Source organism: Panthera uncia (assembly GCF_023721935.1).
Source record: "Panthera uncia isolate 11264 chromosome C1 unlocalized genomic scaffold, Puncia_PCG_1.0 HiC_scaffold_3, whole genome shotgun sequence".
Taxonomy (NCBI): domain Eukaryota; kingdom Metazoa; phylum Chordata; class Mammalia; order Carnivora; family Felidae; genus Panthera; species Panthera uncia.
In genome coordinates, this window is record NW_026057584.1 from 29,923,787 (window position 1) to 29,949,539 (window position 25,753).

Below are 25,753 nucleotides of genomic sequence, written 5' to 3' on the forward strand. Positions count from 1 at the left end.
AGACATCGAAAAATGGGGATTTTTAAGGAAACTTGTTATTGCCACAACTCAGAAGGGTCTGTGGAAGAGCCCTCAGGGAACTGAACGTAGCTGACACAGTGTGGTTTTGGTATTTTTTTTCCCCCCTATGTTTAAACGGGTTCAATTTTAGTTTTATTTTGGTGCCACGAGCTTTGCAAGTTGCAAAAACAAACAAACAAACAAAAAGTAAAAAAACTTAAATTTCCAGATCTCGATTTCCTGGTTTTCAGGGATGGGATGTTTCCTGTGGCTACACTTAACCACCTTCTGGTTGTCGTCTAGTATGGAAGTGGAAATGTTAAATGTTCCCTGCCCCCACTACCAGCCCCTGGTGTGGGCAAAAGTTTGCAAGTTATTTTTCCTCTTTCGTTTTTTGTTTTTTTTTTTCCCCCTTCTTTTTTTAGCGGACCCAGGCCATTATGTTGTGTGTCTGTGTGTGTGTCCTGCCCGGTATCAGGCTGTCGTTCATGGGCAGAGGTGTTCCACATTCTGACCACACAGACCCCCCCCCCCCCCCAGCACTGTTACCTAGTGAGAAGCTGGCACTTGAGCAGAGCTATGGATCACCCATGACTTGGTCTGACTCCTGTTGGGCGTGGAAGTGAGACTCCTCCTATGATTCTTCTGTGTCTTTCTTTTCCTTTTGTCTGCCTAAAATAAAACTCCTGTTTCTCCACAATGATAGATATCCAGCCATTTAGCATTTTACTTAAGGAAAGCTTGATATTTGAGGCATGGATTTCATACAAAAATGCAAATTACGTTTAATGGTGGCTCAACTTTATCGATTAATTGAAATTGCTTATTGACTTGGACGTTTGCATGTACTTGTGTACTCAGAATTGTTACTTCTATTATAGCTTGCCCTTATTTTTAGAGCATGTTGGATGGAAGAAATCGTTCAGTGAGTCTCTTTTCCTAGAACATTTTAGGATTAAAAAAAAAATCTTTGCCCCATAATTTGCTAGCTTTAAGGTATATTATAGACTTCACTTTCCCAAGCTTTCAAAAACTGTATATACAAATCCCAGAGTTTTCTGCTTTTTCCCACCCTGTCCTAAACCTACAGAAATTTCTTAATCTAATTGTGTCATGGGCTACTTTATTCTTGAAGGAGTGGAAGATTTGACACTTTTAAAAGTTGTATTTTATTTGAAACTAATAAGAGTTTCAGGGCAAATATTGAGTTAATTTTAGATTGCTAAGGTAATTAATATATGTTTCACTATTAAATATTTAGTTTCAAAAGTAGGTGTTTATTGTAACTTGTAAGTGAAATAATCACATCTTATTTCTTCTGAAAGATTATATAAGGAAATTTGTGTAGGCCCCCACCCCAGATATTTTCCTCAGTAAATCATATTACTGCTATTTTAGAGAAATGAGATTGTAGTTTATATGGATTTTAAAATTTCAAAGTCAGAGCATTCAAACATGTCCTGTCAAAAAAAGTGCTGATCCATTCATTCTTACCAGAGATGTTCCCTAAGGGTTAGCCGCTCTCACTGTCCAGGTTTGGAACAGTAGTTCTGGGTAATGAGAGGTCATTTATATCTGAATACAGTTAGCAATAGTCTCAGACTTGTAACACCTCATTTCTCCCCCCACACACCTGGGAACTTGTAAACAATAGATGAATGGGTGAGTCTGGGCTGGAAGCAGCAAATTGTCCCCAAAGCAGATACTCTGCTGCTTTGACAATGGAGTCACATTTAAGTCCATTTAACTTATGCTAATACGACTCTGCTTTGCAAAACAAACAGCAATGGAATCTCCTTCCCACTCCATCAGGTACGGGTCTGTCCCAGAGTCCTCCCTGTGATGGCTAGTTTTAGACAATGCTTCTGGCTCTTTGAGACACTTTCAGAGATAACTAGTGACTAAAGCTTCAAGTTAAAACCTTAGGCCTCTGTTCTTTTTCACCTTGCACTTATTACGCCAGGCTACTTGGTTCTGATTCTTTCCCAGAATGTGATTTGTTTTTGAACAGCTTTTCGGTTAAATTTTAGTTGTAGTGTGGTATCCTGCAGTCAGGCACATTTCGACTGGGCTTTGGGTTCTGATCCCAGCTCTTCCACTGGGAGCGTTACTTAATGTTTAGTTTCTTTATCTGTAAAACGGAAATAGAACATTTTTTGGCGTAAGGATTAGATGAGATGGCCTATGTGCTTGGCTCTTGGTAGGTGCTCATTAACTATTCTCCTAACCCACCTTAACCTTTTTTTTTTTTTTAAACCATCTAAATACCATTTCTTCTATTTGTTTGCTTTTTTCTGACTACAAGTTATTCTAGCTCATATTCACCCCACTCGGCCCTGTCTATCACACTCAGAGGTATAACCACTGTTAACATTTTTGGTTGTGTTTTCTCTCCTTGTGTGATTGGATGTGCACGCAGCTCAATCTTAGGATCTTGCATTTAAGTGTTGTGTAGTTTCGTGTTGGTTAAGTGTTTGGGTTCTGACCTCAGACCGGCCTGGAGTCTCACGTGACTTGGACCAATTGACTTAATTTCATTAAGTCTCGGTTTCTTCATCTGTGAAAAGGGGTGATAATAATACCTTTATCATAGGGTTGCCGTGACAGTTAAATGAGGAGTTGCGCATAGTTTTTAAAATGGTGCGTGACTTTTATATAATGTTTTCCTCTAAAGATTCTTCGTATTATGGATGTGTTTTCAATGTCAAGAAGCTCTTGGCTCCGTATGTATTACTAATACTAAGAATTTAATACTGATACTGTATTTGAGTACAGATAGAATATTATAATTGCCTTCATGGGGCAAATACCTTTTTGTGCCACTGAAAAGTTAGCAGGATTTTCATAGAAGTTTCAGCAGCTTGATGGTGGTCTAGCCGTTGGATTCTGTGAGTTGGCAGATGTAAAGGACTGGTAAGTACTCCAGTGGGCATCGAAAGCGGGTTTACTTTACTTCCAGCTGCTCCCTTGAAAGCCTTGTAGTTATCTGCCTGCTTGTGTGTGTGTGTGTGTGTGCTGCAGAACTTTGAGGAAGTCTGTGACTTTGGTGGGCTCACCTTAGGAGGGTGGGATGTTTACCTGGGGTGATGGTGGAAGTTGCCAGAACCAGTGCTGTTTCATTCATTTACCTAGTTTCCTCTTGGTCACTGTGGCCTTGTAATACTGCGACACATTCTCTGCCCTTGAGGAGTTTTTAGTCTAGGGGTGGGGGGGTGAGGGGAAAGGCTGACATTTACAACATTAAATGATAAGGGATAGATTAGCCTGGAGGAAGAGAACCTATTTATTCTGGCCTAGGGGTAAGCCTCAAAGAAAAGAAGGACTTTCCAGGGTTTCTAGACTTTTAGGGTTTCTGCCCTAAGCGAATGGGAGGAGTTAGAAAGGCATTCGGAGAGGTGGGACCTGCTTGTAGGAATAAATGCCTGAGGACAAAAGAGTATTCTGTGTTGCAAATTGTAGGAGTTGTAGGAATAGGAATAAATAGTGGGAGGGGGAGAGGTCAGCCTGGTCCGGTCCTTGGGAGTTTAAGTGATGGGCTCCAGAGTTTAGATTGCTTTTACATTTGTGAGCAGACCCTGAAGGGCTTTGGCCAAAGAAATTATTGCGTTTCAGAGGATCTGAGTTGTACAAAGATTGGAGTGAAGGAGAGCAAGACTGGAATAGACCAGAGAGGAAGCTGCTAAGAAGAGATGGAAGGTTTGAACTGAGGCGTTGGGAATGACAGTGGAGATGGAGACAAGTCAGTGGACAGGCTGGTCACAGAGGTAAAGTGGTCTGCATAGGTTGGCCAGATGTCGATTTGGGGATCGTGTCATGGAGATGACAGCTAAAGCTGTAGAAGCAGAAACATTTGGCTTAGTCTGGTTCTGAAGTCTTTTGGGGGGAATCTGATGGACTCTGGATTCTTCTCCAGAAGAATGCATTTAGGTGTTTACGATTCGTACATGTGTTTTGAAACTAAACTTGGGATCATAACCTGTAGTCTTGGGGTAGATGTAGAGTGGAAGATAAAACGAGGGGCTGTAGAAATGTTTTGTTTTATTCACTTTATGTAAAATTTGTGACTTTATCACTGCCATTTCATAGATGAGGAAACCGATTTATAAAGTGACTTGCTTGAGGTCACGCATCTCTATTTTAACAACTTAATGGGAAATCTGGATTCTTGCCTTTTGAAAATGCTAAGATTTAGAAACCTTGGGTCTGCATTTATCTCTTTTCTTCTTCTTTTTTTTAATATCACAACAACTTGCTAGAACTGGTTTGAGTCAGCCACCTTTAGAGGAGCAAAGTCTGTCCCCGTCCCACCCTTGTGGCCCATTTAGGCGTTTCACCTTGCATCCATCCCTACAAAATAAGAATAAGAAAGTCTTGGGGAACATTGACAGTTAAGTGTGGGAGCAAGAGAAAGGAATCCACGGAGCTGCCAGAAAGGAGAGCTTTGCAAGAAAGAGAAAGTGGTCAACAGTGTGAAACACTGCAGAGGTTAAGTAAGATAGGGATGGAAAAGTGTATGTGGAATTTAGCAACAAAGAGGCCATTAGTTTCAGGTTCTTAGAACAAAAGAACTTTGAGGACTATAGCTATAACTTAGTTTTTCTTCTGGTCCTGCAATATAGGGTTTCTGTCACAATGGAGTGTGACATGCATAGGGCCGTGGCTTGCATAGGGACTCAGAAGCCTTTGTTGTAAAGGTTTATTAAGTGGAACTCATCAATGCTGCAGCCAAATCAAGCACTGCTCATTGAGTTGATGTTTCGCATCACGAGAATATCAGGATATAGTGACTCTATAGAACATAGAAAATATTTTTAACGCTGGATTTTTAATGTAGATTATATGGTTTATTCTTAGTGGATTCTGTTACTCTAGCTCCAAGAAGGTGGGAGGCCCTGACTTAATGGAGAATTACACTGTACCATTCAGAAAACCACTAGCAGCTGGAGAGTGCATTTTAGCCCTGCAGATTCTAGATTAAAATGATAATACCAATAAACTACTTCTTACTGCTTCTAATAGTAGTTAAGATTAAGTGATTACTATGTGCTGGGTACCATGCTAAGTACGGTTCATGAAATACCTAATTTAATTCTCCTGAAGGACTCAGTGAGGTGCATACTATTATAGTCCTCTCTTTTACATAGGAGAAAACTGGAACCTAATAACTTGCCCAAGGTCACACACCTAGTACTTAGCAGAACCAGGTTGGAGCACCATCTCTGACATGCGCTAGAGCCGAGGGTACTGACACCTGCCACAGAACTGTCCTTCCCTTTCTAATAAATCAGCCAAGGAATTCAACTAGCTTAAGGGCCATGTTAATTTAAATTCATAATGCAGACTCATTTGTACAGCAAAGTATTTGGCACATAATAGATGTTCAATAAGCATTTATTTGGTTTATTTTCAAGTATTTTAGTTTGAACTTTATGCTGAATATCGTTTGTGTTTTGGGGTGATAGGCAATTTTTCTCACTGATCTTTCTCTTCAGATCACATCAGCGGGGAGATTTTCATTTCCGAGTCTTAATTTTACCGCGTTTCACATTGCTGTGTGCGATGTTAGTTTTTTCTTCTTCTTTTTTTTTTAATCAGTATACTTATCTGTTTAGTATCTCACTACCTTTTTGTGCTCCATGAAGTTGAATGAAAACTTACTTCAGGGGTGCCTGGGTGGCTCAGTCGGTTGGGCGTCCGATCTCATAGCTTGTGAGTTCTCATAGCTTGTGAGTCATGATCTCATAGCTTGTGAGTTCGAGCCCCACTTCAGGCTCTGTGCTGACAGCTCAGAGCCTGGAGCCTGCTTCGGATCCTGTGTTTCCCTCTCTCTCTGCCCCTCCCCCACTCACTCTCTCTCTCAAAAGTGAATAAACATTAAAAGATTTAAAAAAAAAACAAACTTCAAAGAAAGCTTAAGGGGCATTTAGGTGACTCGGTTGGTTGAGTGTCTGACTCTTGATTTTGGCCCAGGTCCTGACCCCAGGGTCATGGGATCAGTTCAGGCCCCTCCTCAGGCTCCTTGCTGGGTGTGGAGCCTGCTTAAGATTTTCTCTCTCCCTCTGCCCCTCTCACCCACTCATGCACATGTGCTTGCGCTCTCTCTCTCTCAAAAAAACCCCATCATAACAAAAATAATTTTAAAAAGCATAGCATGGGGAGAAAAGTTTTTTGAGCCTTGAAAGTATAGGACTCAGGGATAAGTAAATTTTTTTTTTCATTGTATTAAATACGTTAAGAAAGCTAACATTGTGGGAATTAAAGTGCTCGATTTGAAAAAATTGTAAGGTATGTCGTAAGTTTAGGCTCCTAAAAGGGGCTAAACTATACAATTACAGAGAGCAATTAAGGGAATCTGCTGTGGCAGTGAAATGAACATGCTTCTGAAACATGAGACTCAAAAGAACAGTAATGACATGCAGAGTTTCCGCATGGATGTGGTACAGTGGCAGTCCCAAAGAGAATAATGTTCATATTTTGGTCAGATTGGTTTATGTGTTGCTGTGGGAAGACTGAAAGGGCCATAGGTTGCTTTGTTAAAGGCTTGTCTTTTCTCCCTGCTTAATATCTTCTTCCACTGTATTTGAAAGAAGAAACTATGGAAAGGAAGTGTTTTCTTTTCCAGTTAAACTCAGCATTATAATATAATATCGAGGAAGGTTGTTTGTTTGTTTGTTTGTTTGTTCTAAGATTTTATACCTAACCATTATTTCCCACTCTTGAATTCCAGTATGTGGATATGTTTGCTGTTTGCTGTGGAAATACTAATTCTGTGAGACTATTCTCAGTAGTGATTACATTTGCCTTTTAGTAATAAATAACGGCATATATTCTGCTCTCTAGTGTTCAGTTACTTGCATTGTGTTCTTTAAGGGAGCACAGATCCACTTACAGTCCAAACAAGTTATTTTCACAGCAGAAGATAATATCTACTATCGCTGTCAATAAATTGAGTGTGGTTGGGATTTTTTTATCTTTTTCAAGTGATACTGATCATGTGTTAAAAAATAGAGTTTAGGTATAGTTTTTCTTCTTCATGGATTAGACAGTAATAATTTGGTTAAGACCATGTGGACTTTATACGTTTCCTCTCTTTATGTCTTACAACAAATGTTAAGGAGTGAAGGCTATGTGGACTTCACCTTTGGAGTTAGGGGTAAATAACGTCAGTTGGAGGAGGCTACATGTCAAAAATGAAAAAAAAATAGGTTTCTTTTTTTTCTGAGATCTACTTTAGTGCTTTTGTTATGATTTCTTCTTTAATTAAAAACCCATTAATGTAGAGAAGACCAGATGAAGAGTTGTGTCCAGTTTATAGACAAAGTGATTTTGATATTAAATAGTAATTCATTCAGAAGGAAGCTAGATTTCAAAGCACAGGGCCATTCTCCTCCAACATTCTTTCCTTTTATGGTATATAAAGTGAGTCTGAAGACATTAGGGAATTGGAAATATTAAGTATGAAGATTAAATTGAGCATTTAAAAGAGGGATTTGAAATTGGTGAAGTGTTGATTGTTCAAAACATAGAATGATATAGAGTTGGTTTTTAGTGGAACTTTAAAATATTACAAATCAAAGAAATGGGAAGAGAAATTGGTCACAGGTAGATAGAAAAAAATTAAGGTTAAGTAGAAGTTGTTTCTAAGATGTTGAAATTAAACACCTTTCTGTAATGTCTTAGAGGTCCTTGGCAAGAGCCTTGGCACCTTGTGGCAAATACTGAAGAGGGCAGGTGGGTAGACAGTGAATTCTTTGAGTTAGAAAGAATCTGAATATGGGGTGCATGGGTGGCTCCGTTGGTTAAGTGTTGGCCTCTTGATTTTGCCTCGAGTTCTCTCCTGGTAGTGAGATGGAGCCCTTGTGGGGCTCTGGGCCTAGTGTGGAGCCTGCTTAGGGTGCTCACCACCATGCTGCCCCTCCCCTGCTCGTGGGCAAGTTCTCTTACTCTCAAAAAAAAAAAAAAAAAAAAAAAAGAAAAGAAAAGAAAAAAAAAAGGTTGAATTGGCAGAATTGAAGGCATTCTTACTTTTATTATTTTAAAATGTTTTTTGGGTTTTTTTGGTTTTTGTTTCTTTTTATTTTAGAGACAGAGCATGCAAGTGCATGGGGGAGGGGCAGAAGGAGAGAGAGAATCTCAAGCAGGCCTCACGCTCAGCACAGAGCCCTTTGCAGGGGAGCCAGAAGTGGGGCTGGATCCCATGACCGTGGTATCACGACCTGAGCCTAAATCTAGTGTTGGACGCTCTCAAGTGCCCTACCCTCAACCAACTGAGCCACCCAGGTATCCCAGAATAGTGTTAGACTTACAGAAAAATTACAAGGTCACTTTTTTCTTACTTTATTTATTATTATTATTTTTTAAATGTTTTATCTGTTTTTGAGAGAGAGAGAGAGCGCAAGCAAGGGAAGGGCAGAGAAAGAGGGAGACACAGATTCGGAAGCAGGCTCCAGGCTCTGAGCTGTAGGCACAGAGCCCGATGCGGGGCTCAAACCCACGAGCTGTGACATCATGACCTGAGCTGAAGTTGGACACTTAACCGACTGAGCCACCCAGGCGCCCCCTTTCTTACTTATTTTTTAAACATTATTTGCTGAATAGACATTGGGTGCCACTTTATATGATGTCTATTTGATGTTACTTCATAAAAACTTTAAAGTTTCTGAATTTTTTTAAGGTTTATTTTTGAGAGAGAGAGAGAGACAGCCAGCACGAGTGGGGGAGGGGCAGAGAGAGAGGGAGACAGAATCTGAAGCAGGCTCCAGGCTCTAAGCTGTCAGCACAGAGCCCAACGTGGGGCTCGAACTCATAGACTGTGAGATCATGACCTGAGCAAAAGTTGGACTTTTAACCAACTGAGCCACCCAGGCACCCCTAAAGTTTCTAAATTATACTTTCTCTTGGTATATGACTGTGGCTATTAGAAATTACTGTATAGACTGTCCGAAGTGCCAGTTTAGTGATTTTAAATTATTTAATGATCCCTGGGTGAATTGTAACCTCTGTTTTAGGTAGACCACCTGGAATTAAGAATTACTGTCACAGAAGCTATTTATGTAAGCGGCACCTATTTATTGAGCACCTGTTAACTTCTGGGCACTGTGCCAGGCCCTGGGATATAATGATGAACAGAAAATGGTTTGTCCATCTGGGAACTTATTTTTTAGGAGAGAAGACAGCAGAATAGGCAGTTACAGTGGAATGTGATGATCACTGAAACAGGGAAATGCATGGAATACCTCAGAGGAGCATGTACCTAACCCAGCCTTTGGGAATCTGTAGGTGGCCATGACTAAGCTGGCTTCTGAAGGATTGGACTAGGTCTGGCCCCGGATGGGAGCATGAACAGGGAAGATGTCCACTGCTCTAGACAGAGGGAGCAGCTTCTTAGATTTGATGAGACTAGAGGAGCCTGGGCCGCTCAGCTGTCATGAGGGCCTCCAATTGTACATTTCCTTTTGAATGCATCTTGTCTCATAGGCGATATCATCTAAAGGCAAAAATTATGTCTTTTTTCTAAATTTAGGTTTTTATCTTTTTTTTTTTGTTTTTTTTTGTTTTTCTTTTTTTCAACATTTTTTATTTATTTTTGGGACAGAGAGAGACAGAGCATGAACGGGGGAGGGGCAGAGAGAGAGGGAGACACAGAATCGGAAACAGGCTCCAGGCTCCGAGCCATCAGCCCAGAGCCTGACGCGGGGCTCGAACTCACGGACCGCGAGATCGTGACCTGGCTGAAGTCGGACGCTTAACCGACTGCGCCACCCAGGCGCCCCTTAGGTTTTTATCTTAATTCCATTTAGTTAACACAGTGTTATATTAGTTAAAAATTGTGTCTTTTACTATTTTCCACAGCTTCTGAGAAAATGATGAACTTTTCACAAGTGATTAGTAAATATTTGCCATTAAAGCTAGAGTCATGTGGATTTCACATAGTGAAATGAATTGAATCAACTTTATTAACCATTTATTTTTAAATAAATACAGTTTATTTATTTTGAGAGAGAGAGACAGAGAGAGAGAAAGAGAGAGAGAGAAAGAAAATCCCAAGCAGGCTCTGCACTGAGAGTGCAGAACCCAATCAATGCAGGGCTTGAACTCCCAAACCATGAGATCGTGACCTGAGCCAAGGTTGGATACTTAACTGACTGAGCCACCCAGGCGCCCCAAGTTTATTAACTTTTTAAATAGCATATTGATTCTTTAAAATAAAAAAATAATTGATTACAGAAGCAATGGATTTCTTACAAAAAATTGGGTAATACATTTGTTTTATGATTTTGGTTTTATTTTGATATATTTTACCATACAGAATTTTAAAATATAAAGAGTACTGACATCTTTGTTCTCTTCAAACCAACTAGAAGTAACAAGGAGCATGAGAAACAAAAGCAACTCATTCTTTGGTAACTAACAAAACCTTATAACCAGAATAAGTGAATGAGTGCTGGTAAGTGCAGTGAAAATTGAGTCAAGGTAAGAGCATGCCGGGAGAGCGTGAACTCAGGGAAAGTGAGGATGCAGCTTTCTCCCAAATAGTTGACACACCTTGGGAGCAAAACCAATAACCTGCATATGTGGAATGGCAGAGTTGGTATGTACATTGGGCTCCCTGAATGGCCAGAGGGAGGGCTGAATTACCACTGCAGTGATACTGTTTTTGCGAGAAGTTTAGAGTAGAGGAGAAACTCGAAGCACGTATCTTTACAGCTGCTGATCTTGGTCCACTGAAGAGAAATGAAGCCTGCATTATCATCCCCTGAAAATCTATGGCCTTTGGGCCTCTGAGTTGGGGAGACAAGTTCAGCATTGAGTCAAGCTTCAAGGGAAGAGTGTTGGTGATAATCATTTCCAGAAAGAGCCCAGCAAGTGAAAATTAGGAACATAGTTCCCTATGGTGACAGGTGGTGTGTGGAGTTGGGGGTGAGATGGCTTCTCTGAAGCAGAAGTTTAAAGAGGAGACAAAGCTCAAGAAATCAATGATAAGACAACGGGAAGAGGTAAGAGTGAGCTGATAGAACAGGTTACAAAAGAAAAAATATATACGTAGTTATTATAGAAATGAAGGTCACTTTCAAAGCAGCAGATACATTCTTGTTGGGAATAATGGAGGTAAGCTTGAGAGATTTGAGCAATCCAAAATGGAAGAAGTAAAAGGGAGTGATAGATACGGAGCACGGTAAATCTAACATACCAATAATTGATAACCCCTGAAGAATAGAATCATTGAAGCAGAAAGAACTTATCAAGACATTAAGGAAGAGTTTCCCCTAATAAAAGACTTGAAATTCTAGAATGGTTTCTAATCTTTAAATGTAAAGACTTATTATTAAGTCAAAATGGAAAAAAAAAAATACACAAGGTCACTAGACCAAAAAAATATGACCCAGGAATTTTATGTCCAGGTAAGCTATCGTGTAAGCATAATATCAATTGACACATATTTCCAAACAGAAAAAGCACAGTGTAGTTCTCCTAAGTCAGCCCTGCAGGGTGCAGGGCAAGGCTGGAGAAGGGAGGTGACTGTATTATAAACTACTGAATTAATAGATGAATTGAACACTAAGTTAAAAGGATTAGTGATTACCATTAAATAAATGTAAGTGTAAATATTATAATGTTATAAACTATGGCAGTACAGAAATATAAGGGAAAAATTGGAGATTGGGTAGTTACAAAATGAAAATAGAGAAGAGTACGGTATATAATACATATAACATGCAAAATATGTGTTAATCAACTGTTTAATGTTATTAGTAAGACTTCCAGTCAACAGTAGGCTATTAGTAGGTAAGTTTTTGGGAAGTCAAAAGTTATATATAGATTTTTGACTATGTAGGGTGTTGGTGCACCTAACTCTCACATTATTCAGAGGGTCAATCATATACCAATTTCTTTTCTTAGTGTGGAGTGAAGAGATGTTATCTAAAGGACACAGACTATAAATCTTCCAGGAAAACAGACTATATAGTGAAATTTTTAATAAAAAATTAGGGCGCCTCAGTGGCTCAGTCGGTTGAGCGGCCGACTTCGGCTCAGGGCGTGATCTCGCGGTCCGTGAGTTCGAGCCCCACGTCAGGCTCTGTGCTGACAGCTCAGAGCCTGGAGCCTGTTTCAGATTCTGTGTCTCCCTCTCTCTGACCCTCCCCCGTTCATGATCTGTCTCTCTCTGTCTCAAAAATAAATAAACGTTAAAAAAAATTAAAAAAAAATTAAAAGCTAAAAGCAATACAAAAAAATAAAATTAGGACAAACTATTTGTCATGTAAATAAATATAAAATTATAAATTAGATACTCATTTATTAGAAGAAAATGACAGATTGGGGCAAAAAAGTTATATCCATTAAGAGATGCATCTGAAAAGGGACCAGCAAGTAATATTTTAGAGATTGATTTAGTGAGTTTTTTAAGTGTCATGACCATACGATCTCTTTTGTAACTACTCAGCTCTATTACGATGTGAAGGCAGCCATAGACAGCATGTAAAATGAATGATCAGGACAGTGTTCCAGTAAAACTATTTACAAAAACAGGTAGTGGGCCAAATTTGTCCTTTAAGCCAGTTTGCTGACCCATGATCTAAAACTGTGCTTTAGAAAACTTAAAAGTAAAAGGTAATAGCATGATATACGGAATAGCAAACAGCACACCATGGAAACAATGAATACTTTTTCAAGCATACCTATTACAGCCCAGAGAAAATATCAGTCAAATCCAAAAAGCAGAGATATATCCATATTCTCCTTATTCTTATAGAACTAAAGCAAAGGAAAGCATAAAACTCTGCCAGCTGAGACAATTAAACAACTCTTGAGCTAAAGGAAAAATTGAAAAATCAAATCCGAATCAACTAGTAATACCAATCATCAGAATTCTGTGTGTTCTTACGGAATATGGCTAAAGTCGTACTCAGCGGAAAATTCATAGATATAAGTAAATTACTAAAGAAAAGAATGATAGAGGAGAAGAATTCATCCCAAGAAGTTACAAAATAATAATAATAAAATGGAAAGAGAGCAGAAAGGAGGTATTAGCAAATATAAAAGCAGAAATTGATGGATTTAGAAAACATACTTGGAGGTATTAATAAATCTAAGAGATTTGAACCTTTCTTTTAAGATGTCGGTAACAGTTTTAAACAGATAAACCCCCATTGAGCCTAATCATGAGCAAAGGGAGAAAGCACGAGTCACCTGTGTATGAACAGACGCAGAGTAAGAGAATGCATCACGGATATTTAGGAAATTAAATGTAAGTGGTCCTATTGCTAAATTGCGTGCAGGTAAGTATGAAAACCTGATCTACGCAAAAAAGCACGAGGCCCAGGCATCCTTCTAAGAAACATAACTGCAGTGCTTTTTAACTTGTTCTAGTACATAGGAAAAGAGATTTTCTAAGTTATTTTTTGAAATATTATTTTGATACCAAATTCTGAAAAAGCACACAAAAACTAAACACTAGACCAGTCTCAAATTACAAAAATCCTAAAAATTAGCAAGTGTGATTTAGTGACGCATTAAAAGAATAATACATGATGACCAAGTTGCCTTCATCCCAGGATGAAGTATCAGGAAATCAGGAAATACTAAATACATCACTAATGGGAAATACTAAGTGTCGTGTTTTTAAAAGTATAAAAGAGAAAAATGATTTTCTCTTGAGAAGCTGAAAAAGAATTTGGTAAAATTAACTATCAGTTCTGAGTTTATTTTAAAAAAGAAACAACTCTTTATTTGTTTTTTAATGTTTAATTTTGAGAGACAGAGCATGAGCAGGGGAGGGGCAGAGGAAGGAGGAGACACAGAATCCGAAGCAGGGTCCAGGCTCTGAGCTGTCAGCACAGAGCCCAACGCAGGGCTCATCATGACCTTAGCACAAGTCGGACACTCAACCGACTGAGCCACCCAGGTGCCCCTAAACAACTCTTAATACGAATTACTTGATACTTCTTAACATGATAGGAAATATGTCTTATAAAAAGTTTGCATTATTCCTACTGTTGACGGTAAGCAATTCTCATTTAACGGGAGTAACAGTTGTTGCCATTATTATTAGCATCATTCCAGCAGTTCTCGCCAATTCAAATAGAGAAAAAAAGATGTATAAAAATTGGAAAGAAAGGGGAAATCATCAATCTACACAGATGTGATTGTTAACCTAGAATATGTCTTAAAAGTGAAGGTGGTCCATCATATCCCTCCATCCCTGCCCTCAGTCTTGTTCTATTATTTATTAAATTTTTTTTAATGTTTATTTATTTTTGAGAGAGACAGAGACAGAATGTGAGTGGGTTAGGGGCAGAGAGAGAGGGAGACACAGAATCTGAAGCAGGCTCCAGGCTCTGAGCTGTCAGCACAGAGCCCAACACGGGGCTCGAACTCACAAGCTGTGAGATCATGACCTGAGCTGAAGTTGGCCGCTCAACCGACTGAGCCACCCAGGTGCCCTTTCTTTCTATTATTTATAAAATACTCTCATGCAGCTAGATACATTGGCTGCTTTTTCACAATGACAATCAAATTAGTTCTATAAATTACTTTTTTCACTTATATCCAGTGTATTTTCCCCCTGAAGTTCACAGAGGTTTACTTGAACTAATTTATGAAATATTTATGTTGACCAGGTGGATGAGCAAGCCAAAGAGAGAGTGTAAAAATGAAACAGCATGAGTTTGCTTTGAAATATTTCCTGCCCTGAACATCTAGACCTTTAGGACAGTTAAATTAAATTTTTTAATACAACTTTTCCTTGTATCCTAATAAAGTGAAAAGGGAAAGTTCTTATTTAAAAATTTTTTTTTAAAGTTTTAATTTTATTTATTTTTGAGAGAGAGCAGGGGAAGGACAGTGAATTTCAAGCAGGCTCTGCACTGTCAGTGCAGTGCTTCACGTGGGGCTCGAACTCCCGAAGAGTGAGATCAGGACTTGAACCGAAACCAAGAGCCAGACATTTAACTGATTGAGCCACCCAGGAACCTCTTGACATTTTTTTAAGGTTTATTTATTTATTTTGAGAGAGAGCCAGCATGAGTGGGGGAGGGGTAGAGAGACGGGGTGAGAGAGAATCCTAAGCAGGCTCCCCACTGTCAGTGCAGAGGCCTTCGTGGGGGCTCCAGCAAACAATCCAGGAGACACATGACCTTAGCTGAAAGCAAGGGTTGGTCCCTCAACTGACTGAGCCACCCAGGCTCCCCAAAGCATTGACATTTTTAAATTTTATTTTATTTTTTATTTTTTAAAATTTACATCCAGATTAGCATATAGTGCAACAATGATTTCAGGAGTAGATTCCTTAGTGCCCCTTCCCCATTTAGCCCATCCCCCTCCCATGACCCCTCCAGTAACCCTCAGTTTGTTCTCCGTATTTATGAGTCTCTTCTGTTTTGTCCCCCTCCGTTTTTATTTTTGTTTCACTTCCCTTAGGTTCATCTGTTTTGTCTCTTAAAGTCCTCATATGAGTGAAGTCATATTTGTCTTTGACTAATTTCACTTAGCATAATACCCTCCAGTTCCATCCACATAGTTGCAAATGGCAAGATTTCATTCTTTTTGATTGCCGAGTGATACTCCATTGTATATATATATACCACGTCTTCTTTATTCATTCATCCATCGTTGGCCATTTGGGCTCTTTCCATACTTTGGCTATTGTTGATAGTGCTGCTATAAACATGGGGGTGCATGTGTCCCTTTGAAACAGCACACCTGTATCCCGTGGATAAATGCCTAGTAGTGCAACTGCTGGGTCATAGGTAGTTCTATTTTTAGTTTTTTGAGGAACCCCCATACTGTTTTCCAGAGTGGCTGCACCAGCTGGCATCCCCACCAACAATGCAAAAGAGATCTTTCTCCGCATCCTTGCCAACATCTGTCGTTGCCTGAGTTGTTAATGTTGCCATTTTGACAGGTGTAAGGTGGTATCTCATTGTGGGTTTGATTTGTAGTTCCCTGATGATGAGTGATGCTGAACATTTTTTCATGTGTCAGTTGGCCATCTGGATGTCTTCTTGGGAGAGCATTGACATTTTTTTTTGTTTTAAGTTTGTTTATTTTGAGAGAAAGAGCCAGTGGGGGAGGGGCAGGGAGAGAGGGAGAGAATTCCAAGCAGGCTTGAACTCACAACCTATGAGATCATGACCTGAGCCGGAGTTGGAAGCTTAACCAACTGAGCCACACAGGCGCCCCAGCATTGACATTTTTTAATAACTCCTATTTGTTCAGTGCTTGATACTTGGTGGGTTGTGTGCTCTGTTATCTACTTGATCCTTAGAGCAACGTGATGGTAACATAGCTACTACTATTAACCCCTATTTTGCATATGAGAAAACTGAGCTTTTATTATTTGTTCAAGGTAACACCGAAAGTAGCAGATTTTGGCAAACCTGTCTTCTGAGTCCTTTAAGTATTTATGTATCTTGTCATTTATTGGTGTAAGGAATTTCCTATTCAGTTTTGTAAAGAAGAGAGTATTTCTTGAGTTTTTCTGTAGCTAGGATCCAAGCTATTTCATCAGCCATCTGGGTGACTTTTGGATTCTGGAGAAAGTGTTAGACCACATCAGCCCACATACAGTCCTGACTTGACAAATCAGTTGATTCAGTTTCATTGTAGACTATATGGAGTTACAATATGTAAATGTTCCTGTTGGACATTTTGTGTGTAGAGAGGTAGTGGGCATTATGTGATTTCTAACTTGCATTTTGTTACTAAAACTCCAGAATCTTAGAAGTCATGATTCTTAGATTATTTAGTGTAGTTGGGAGCAGCATTTATGGATAGCAGTGCACTGAATGGTAGCAGTGTATTGGGTGAAGAGCCTTTGGGCTCAAGAAGTTTATAGTTTGGATGGGATAAATGTGGGAAATATTACAGGGAAAATGACTTTTAAAATAGGAATTGCCTCCTTTTTTTTTATATTTCATAGGAACATTTGTTGCAAATTGCCAAATATTTTGCCAACATATCAAAAAATGTTGAATTTCTGAGGGAAGTTTTAGGTCTGTAGGTTCATTCTACTGGTATTGTGAAAAGATCTGGGCTCTGAAAACAGATGTAGCAGTCAGCCACCAGTAATGAAATAAAAAAGACCTGCCACCTTATGACATCTGTTTATGACATTTGTAACTTTGAGGTACTTACAACACTTAACCAGAGTAAAAGTTATTTAGTTCAATTTGGAGGGATAAGGTAACTTGGTATTTTATCATGTCTCTTATTATTTGAATTTAATGTCGGGATGATGGATTACAATGAAGAATCCATCCCATTAGGAAGGGTGATATCCTAGAATTGCACTTCCCAGGTGAGCAAGCTTTTCATGTTCCTATTTGTTAACTAGGCCTTTTGATATTTTTGTAGACAATCTGCTTCATCTTGATTCTGCAGCATTCCAAACTGTGGTATCCTTGGGGTTCTCTTAACATTGCTATGGTGCAGAAGATTTAAAATCAGGTATGGCTGTGGGGCCAGAAGTCCCTCAGTGAAATTCTCAACTTAAATCTGCCTTATACTCTCTGATTTATCATTTGGGTTTCTTTTTTTGTGGTGGTCTTTTAGCTGATGTTCACAAGGAATAGAGTCACGTGATGTATGAAGGGAAACATATACACTTCTCTGAGGTTGACAATAAGCCCTTGTGCTCATATAGCCCCAAACTGTGCAAGCAGCGGCGACTCAACGGCTACGCTTTCTGTATCAGACACGTTCTGGAGGACAAGACTGCCCCCTTCAAGCAATGTGAATATGTGGCCAAATATAACAGCCAACGCTGCACCAACCCAATCCCCAAATCAGAGGATCGTAGGTAAGAGCTAATAGTGGGAATCCATCTTTGATTTAATTCGTAGGCTTGGAATTTTTCTTGTCTGTTTTTTTCTTAGTGTGGTGAATTTAAACATTGAGTTCCAGGGGTAATCTAAGTAAACCTTGGAATGCTTCTAAAGATGAGAGATGGCAGTTTTAAAAAATGGGGTAGTAAACTTGGGGAATTATTTGAAAAGTATGTTTGAGTGTTTTTATTGATGCAATAGACTTTAAAAGAATTTTTCCCTCAGTTGTTGCTTGTGTTTGGTTTGCAGCCCTACAAAGTAAGTCCTGATTTTGATAGAAATCTGCTTAAACAACAGAAATTATAGGAACTACTTAGGTGTTGTAATTAACAATAATAATTTCAGAATTTTAAAATCTGTGCTTGAAAGGTAGCAAAGGGTATGTACTTCTTGAAAATTATTGAAAAGAATGATTACTTGAATTAGATTTATTTTCTATCAGACTTCTAAGCAGTGTTTGGCATTGTTTTATAATGTTGCCTCTTTTGGTTAAAAGAGTTCCATATAAAATATGTTTACTATAATTGAGAAATGATATTTTCATTAGTATGAGTAGGCTGTATCACTAGGATTGTGAATTTTTACCTGGCTGAATTAAACATGGAGGTGTTTTTAGATGAGTCTTATGATGGTTATTCATCATTCATATTCTTAGGAAAATGCACACTATTTCCCACATAATCTCTTTTTTTTTCTCTTATAGCCTCTTTTTCATGTTTCTCTTTCTTCACTTCTCCAGAAACCATGTGGATCATTGCAGGATGTCACAGGGAGATAACACGATTATTTTCCCAAAAGTTTCAAATACTTGTTATCTTTAGGTAGAAAATGTGAGCTTTTTACTTCTATCTTTAAAATATGTATGTGTGTGTGTGTGTGTGTGTGTGTGTGTGTGTGTGTATACACACACACACGTATATATATACACGTACATATATATACACACATGTATATACATATATATACACACACACACATATATATACATTTATATATATATATATCCTTGTTCCTATACATAAGCAATTGTCACCTGCATACATTGGTTGAAAAGAAACCATGTATTTTATATGTCATGGTGAACAATTTTTACACTTTCAGGATGAAATAGATAATTTGTGTTGATATAGCCCTCACCAGAATGAGTATAGCACCATGTGGTGATTTGGGAATACTCTCTGAGAATTTCTAATGAGCACTTAAAGCTTCACATTACAATACCTGAAAATTTGAAGCAGCTGCTCAGGGAGACAAGGAATAAAATTTTAATCTCAGATGAGAAAGGGACCACTGTTCCTGGCTAACCATATGGGTCCAGTTGGTTTTAGCAGACTTAACATGCCCATTTCTTCTTACCCCTGCCCTTTTTTAACTTGAAGAATTGATGAACTTGGATTAATTTACTTCAAGCTCCACTATAAACACATCTATAATTTTTGTCTTTTTTTTTTTTTTTTAGTTTATTTATTTATTTAAGTAATCTCCATATCTAATGTGGGGCTTGAACTCACAACCCCGAGATCAAGAGTCACATGCTCTTCTGACTGAGCCAGATAGGCACCCCTGTAATTTTGTCAGCTTATCACAGTTGCAGTTGTCCACTGTGGCTTTTTTCCTCCCCTTCATTTCAGCAGAAGCAAGTAGGTAAAGAAATTTCTACTAGCTAGCAGTAAGAAGTAAAGCAAGAGTAGCTCTGAATTTCTCCCAGATATTAATTCTCTCAATCCTAGGTCTTCACCTTGATATTTGAAGTAATTTCCTCTTTTTAGAACAAGAAGGGGAAGGACTCTGTGTGTTGCTATGTCAAAAGAAGCAAAACTTAAGTACTTACTAAACTGCATATATTTTTTCAAAATTGGTTCAAACCAATGCAAATGGGATCAATATTTTTATTATTTGTAGCATTTGGAATAGATTAAAGTAGACATTAGCTAGCAGGAGGTAATATTTTTCTTATTACCTCAAATCCAGGTTGAGGGGCGCCTGGGTGGCTCAGTCGGTTAAGTGTCAGACTTTGGCTGAGGTCATGATCTCATTCGGGAGTTTGAGCCCCGCCTTGGGCTCTCTCCTGTCAGCCCAGAGCCCACTTCTGATCCTCTGTCTCCCTCTCTGCCTCTCTCCAGCTCATGCACACTCACTCTTTCAAAATAAATAAACTAAAAAAAAAAAAAATCCAGGTTGAATTCATATAAGGTCTAAACATGTATATAAATATTGATAGTTACAACTACACTCTATGATATGATATAGTGTAGAAAAGATTGAGATTCTTTTGAAAATAAACTTTCATTAGTTTTTTATTTTTTTAAATTCAAGTTAGTTAACATACAGTGTGGTATTGGTTTCTGGAGTAGAACCCAGTGATTCATCACTTCCATAGGACACCCAGTGCTCACCCCAACAAAGCTTTCATTATTGTTAATGCAGTTCTTCTTTGGACACTTAGGAATTTGAGGTGGTTTTATGTATTATTTTAGAAAACAAATTCCTGAGGCCTCCCCCCCCCCCCCCCCAAGGACTCTTGGTTGATAAAATTATCTGACTGGTAGTCAGCTAAAGGAGGGTTTTCAATATCTGGTGTCTAACTTATCTGGTATGTATTATAAATGCTAACTTACGGGATTCTACCTTTTTGAAGTAGAATAATGTTATGTTCAGTAGAAGTACTGGTATAATTAAAAAGTAAAGTTAATTTCCTAATACACTTAAAGTTGGGAAGCTAAGGCTTATCACTGTTACCTTGGTGTCTCAGAGGTAAGTGGTTATATTAAGTTGGTTATTTTATATAATATTTTAAATTTGTTTGCTATAATTTTATACATATTAGTAGTGTATATTTGCTAAGAAATTTTTTTGTTTCTTGTATGTTTACTCTTTTCTTTCTTTTTTTTTAAATTTTTTTTAACGTTTATTCATTTTTTGAGAGAGCATAAGCAGGGGAGGGGCCGAGAGAGGGGGAGACATAGAATCCGAAGCAGGCTCCAGGCTCTGCGCTGTCAGCACAGAGCCTGATGCGGGGCTTGAACTCATGAAACGCGAGATCATGACCTGAGCCGAAGTCGGACGCTTAACTGACTTGAGCCACCCAGGTGCCCTGATGTTTACTCTTTTCTAAAACAGCTTAGTTAAGATATAATTCACATCCCATACAATTCATGCACTTGAAGTATTCAATTCAGTATTTTTTAGGATATTTACAGGGTTGTACCACTATCATCATAGTCCAATTTTACATTTTCCTCCTGTCAAAAGAACCCCTTAGCAGTGTCTTCCCTGTTCATATTTGTACACTTTTAAGCACTGATCATAACTAAGGAAACTGTTGTAATTCTAGCTATGAAAATTTTTCCCTTTTAGAAGAGGAACTATTTTTACAAATTCAGACTCTGTTGTGGTGATGCTGACAGAGTGGCTGGAGCAGGAGTTGAGGGTGAGGTCGAGGAAGGACTGTACAGGCAGATCAGCCTCTGCCATGTTACGTGAGGTGGCGCATAGTGGGCTCAGTTACCAGTTCAGGCTGCCTGTGTGTAATGAGCAGAAAAATTAGATTTCCAAATTAAAAAAATATTATTCTCCTCACTAACCCTTTTGTTAATTTGAAAATGACTTGACAACGACAACAGAAATCATTTATTCTTTATTGGGAAGCTTGGTTAATGCGGTTATCCTTGAAACTTTTTTCCTTGTTGGCCACAGCTTTATGAATCTATTCTGGTTAAGGTATATGTGAGACCTAGCCCAAACTTGTTAGGTGTGTAGATTCTCTTTACTGTCCAGAAAGCTTTCTTTTTTTTTTTAAATTTTTTTTCACGTTTATTTATTTTTGAGACAGAGAGAGACAGAGCATGAACGGGGGAGGGTCAGAGAGAGGGAGACACAGAATCTGAAACAGGCTTCAGGCTCTGAGCTGTCAGCACAGAGCCCGACGCGGGGCTCGAACTCATGGACCGTGAGATCATGACCTGAGCCGAAGTCAGCCGCTTAACTGACTGAGCCACCCAGGCGCCCCCCAGAAAGCTTTCTTAATAGTCCTATTAAAATTGAGAAGTGCCTCTGATAGATTTATGTATAAAGCCAACGAAACCATGTCTCCTGATTATTTGGTGAATCTGTATTTTTAATAACTACTTAAAAATTTGTTTCATGGGCACCTGGGTGGCTCAGTCAGTTAAGCATCTGACTTCGGCTCAGGTCATGATCTCACCGTTCGTGGGTTCGAGCCCCAAATCACACCCTGCACTATAGCGTAGCCTGCTTTGGATCCTGTCTACCTCTCTCTCTGCCCCTCCTTCGCTCGTGCACTCTTTCTCTCAAAAATAAATAAACGTTAAAAACAATTAAAATTTGTTCGATGCAGCCCAATGAGTTTGAGGACTGACGTTAATTATTTACTTTAGTGCCTTTTCCCCCAAAACTGTGTCCGATGGAGATAACACAGGTGGGCTACAGTCAAAACAGATGCCATTTTTGAATAAGTTAGGGAAACACTGTCAGATGGGTACATCTCCACCTCGAAGCATAATGCACATTATCATACAAAATGCTGTGAGAAGTTGTTCATCAGAAACAAACAACAAAATTGTTGTCTAATTCTGTTTAAGCCAGTATTTTCCAAATTTATTTAAGCATGGAATACTCTTTAAAGCATACTTGTTAACCTACTCTGAATTGCTTAAGCAATACCAGTTTGGAAAACACTGCTTTTCTAGTGGCGAAAAGCCTCCATAGGTTTTCAGTGTGGTTTATTGGAGCAACATGCATTCTACTTTCTTATTACGTAGAAGGATTCTGTCCTTTTTTAGTATTTTTAAAATACCATTTACATTACAAAAGTAGCTCGTGTTGAAGACCTCCTAAGAGTCTTTCTGAGCTTTGCTAATCTGTTCAGGTCTCCACTCTGACACTTTCCAGATGTGGGGTTTGGGGCAAGTTATTTGATTTCCATCAGGTTTAGCTTCCTCATCTGTATACAGGGCATTATTTTAGTATTTACTGCAGGTAGAAACATGTACTCCTCTCTCTCGCTGTTGAGGAACTCCTTTCATCTGTAGTCCCACTAATTAGTTTTAATTTACTTTTTCCTTCTCTTCTGTATTCTCTTCTTTCTCTCTTTGTGTGTGTGTGTGTGTGTGTGTGTGTGTGTGTGTGTGTATGTAGAATACACTGTAGACACTCCATTATTAGGGGCTATGTCATAAGATCTTTGTGACTACAAATATTTGAAAATATACATACATACATATTTCTGCATAGGAGAGTTTTAAGTGATCCTTTAGACTCGTTACTTTGTATGCTATGAATACAAAATAAAATAACAAAGCAGAGCCAGAAGCAATAGCCAGATGGTTATCCGGGGCCACTCACTATTTGAATGACTTGCTTCTGTCCTGCAGCCGCTGCACATACACAGTTCACATATTTGCTTCAGGAAAATGGCAGACTTGGAGGATTGCTTGAGAGTAGCGGCAGTTGTTTACATTAAATCCACCAATGCCAAGAGTTAAGACAGTCATGAATTTATAACATATTAGGCAGGAGTCACAATTTATACCATGTCGTTCTATATTCTCCTTTTCTTACTCTGTATATCATAAACCTTTCCCCCTTCTGTGTGTGTGTTTTTAAAGGTACTGCAACAGCCACTTGCAGGTACTTGGCTTTATCCCGAAAAAAGAGAGGAAGAAAAAGAATGATCCTATAGATGAGGTAAAGGTCAGGCACCAGATGGATACCATGGCTTTCAGCCTGACGGTGCCCACGCTGGCCTTGAAGATGCCCAATGGACTGGATGGAATGTCCCTCTCTCCGCCCGGGGCTAGGGTCCCTCTCCACTACCTGGAAACCGAGTTGGAAGACCCGTTTGCTTTCAACGAGGAAGATGATGACCTAAAGAAAGGGGCAACTGTGAGAAAGAAGTTGCAGAGCAAGTTGGCCCAGAATCGGCAGCGCCAGAGAGAGACCGAGATTTTAAAAGTTCGACAAGAGCACTTTAGTCCCCCTCCTGCACCTTCACAGCAGCAGCCCCCGCAGCAGCACCCCCACCCGTCACCCTCCCCCACTTCTTTAAAACCTCCGGCGCCGCCGCCACCGCAGGGTTTCGTCTGCAAGTCCCCTCCACCTCCGAACACCAGCCTACCACTGCAGGGAGTGGCCCCCACCACACACACTATAGCACAAGCAAGGCAGTCGTCTCACAAGAGGCCGCTGCCCCTCCTGCCCTCCGGCAGGACGCCCGCCGCGGACCCGCCCAGCACTGATCGGGTCCTTATGAAAGCCACAGCCTTCTCTCCACACTTCTCCTGCATCAGCCGACTGCAGAGACTGGTGAGACTGTGCACCCAGAAACATCAGCTGGACACCGATCTGTTCCCCCATCTAGGTGAGTTCTCTCTTGTGCCAGATCGTGCCCGCGTGACGGGAACAAAATGTGCCCTTTCCCGCGAGGCCGCGTGCCCACGGCCGCCCCGCGTGCGATGGGGGTGGAGGGCACCAGGACGGGGGTCCGCTGCGGGGCGCCGTGTTTAGGCAGGCCTTGGTAAAGGAAACGTCCCTGGTGCACAGGATGCGGAAGCCGCAGTTGGGAAGTGTAGAATCCCATCACAGCTTCTGGTTAGTGGTCGTAGCGGCGGTATTAAAAGGCGGTTGGTTGTGTTTGGCAGTTCTGTGCCTCTGCCAGCTCAGCACCTGTGTCTGATGAGGTTTTCGACATGTCTTATCATAGGACTTTGGAATAACGATAGCATTGTTAATATCTGCCGACAGTTAAAAAAAAGAAAAACTTGTTAAAAAAAATTCCCAAAGCAATATCTATCTGTTGATAATTTAAAAGTGGAAAAAAAAATACAGCTAAAACTTTAATGTAGTCAAATGTCTGTCTTTATTGCTTCTGAATTTTCTTGCTCAAGAAAATCTCTCTGATCCCAAGTTTATACAGATACTTTATATTTTGTTATTGATAGCTTGTTTTTGATTCTTTAAACTTTTTTTTAAGTTTATTTATTTACTTTTGAGAGAGAAAGCCCATGTGCACGAGCAGGGGAGGGTTAGAGAGAGGGAGAGAGAGAATCCTAAGCAGGTGAACCTCGATCGTGACCTGAGCTGAAATCAAGATTCCAAAGCTTAACTGAGCCACCCAGGCACCCCTGATTATTTAAACTTTTAATTCATTTGGAATTTATTCTTAAATATGGTGTTAGCTGTGATCCTAACTTTAGGAAAAATTATTTGCATGGCATATGATAGCAATAGAATAGAAAAATAGGAAAAGGATGGGAATAGAGGAAGAAGAAAGGTAAATTAAATGGTCAGTAAACCAGTGAAAACCCCAATCCCCATAGCAGGTGAGGAAATGCAAATTAAAGTTAACAGTAAGTTACTATCAGATTGGCAAAAACTATATCCAGTGTTGTTGATGAGGCTTATACATTGCTGATAAGTAATGTGGTAGTATTTACTAATTAAGAGTGTGTATATATAGCCAGCAAACTCACTTTTGGGACTCTATCTTTGGATTAAAAAATACATATATCAAAATGTAAGGATATGTGTTCAAGGATGTTTATTGCAACGTTGCTTGCAGTATTAAAAATCCAGAAACAACCTTTATAACCAATAGTAGGCCTTGAGTAATTATGGTATATATATGCTTTATGAAGTATTATATAGCTATTAAAAAGAATGAAATCTGTATGTTTTAACTTGATGTGCCTGTGTTATATTAAGTAGAAAAGAACCAAGAAGTATGGGTATTATCCCATTAAAAAAAAATCAACAGGGGGCACCAGTGTATCTATTGATCAAGCATATGTATAGATAGATGTTTGCCTCTTAGGTGTGATTATAGGCAAAGTGTAACTGAATATACACTACCAGGCTGCTGACACTGGCTCTCAAGGGGGGATAAAACTGGTCAGGATGTGTTTTTACAG

The 25,753-nt window shown here is 39.3% G+C and overlaps 1 protein-coding gene across 4 annotated transcripts in view; it reads left to right on the top strand.

Moving 5' to 3' along the window:
* INO80D (INO80 complex subunit D) overlaps positions 1-25,753 on the top strand; it is a 72,762-nt gene that overhangs the window by 1,810 nt on the left and 45,199 nt on the right. For 3 of the 4 annotated variants that reach the window (XM_049615077.1, XM_049615078.1, XM_049615079.1), the window contains exons 2-4: positions 17,356-17,448; positions 17,554-17,800; positions 23,453-24,204. In XM_049615077.1, coding sequence (XP_049471034.1) covers positions 17,583-17,800; positions 23,453-24,204 — 970 coding nt within the window. In that variant the 5' untranslated portion in view covers positions 17,356-17,448; positions 17,554-17,582. The remainder of the gene's footprint in view (positions 1-17,355; positions 17,449-17,553; positions 17,801-23,452; positions 24,205-25,753) is intronic. The other variant, XM_049615080.1, reaches the window with a different exon arrangement.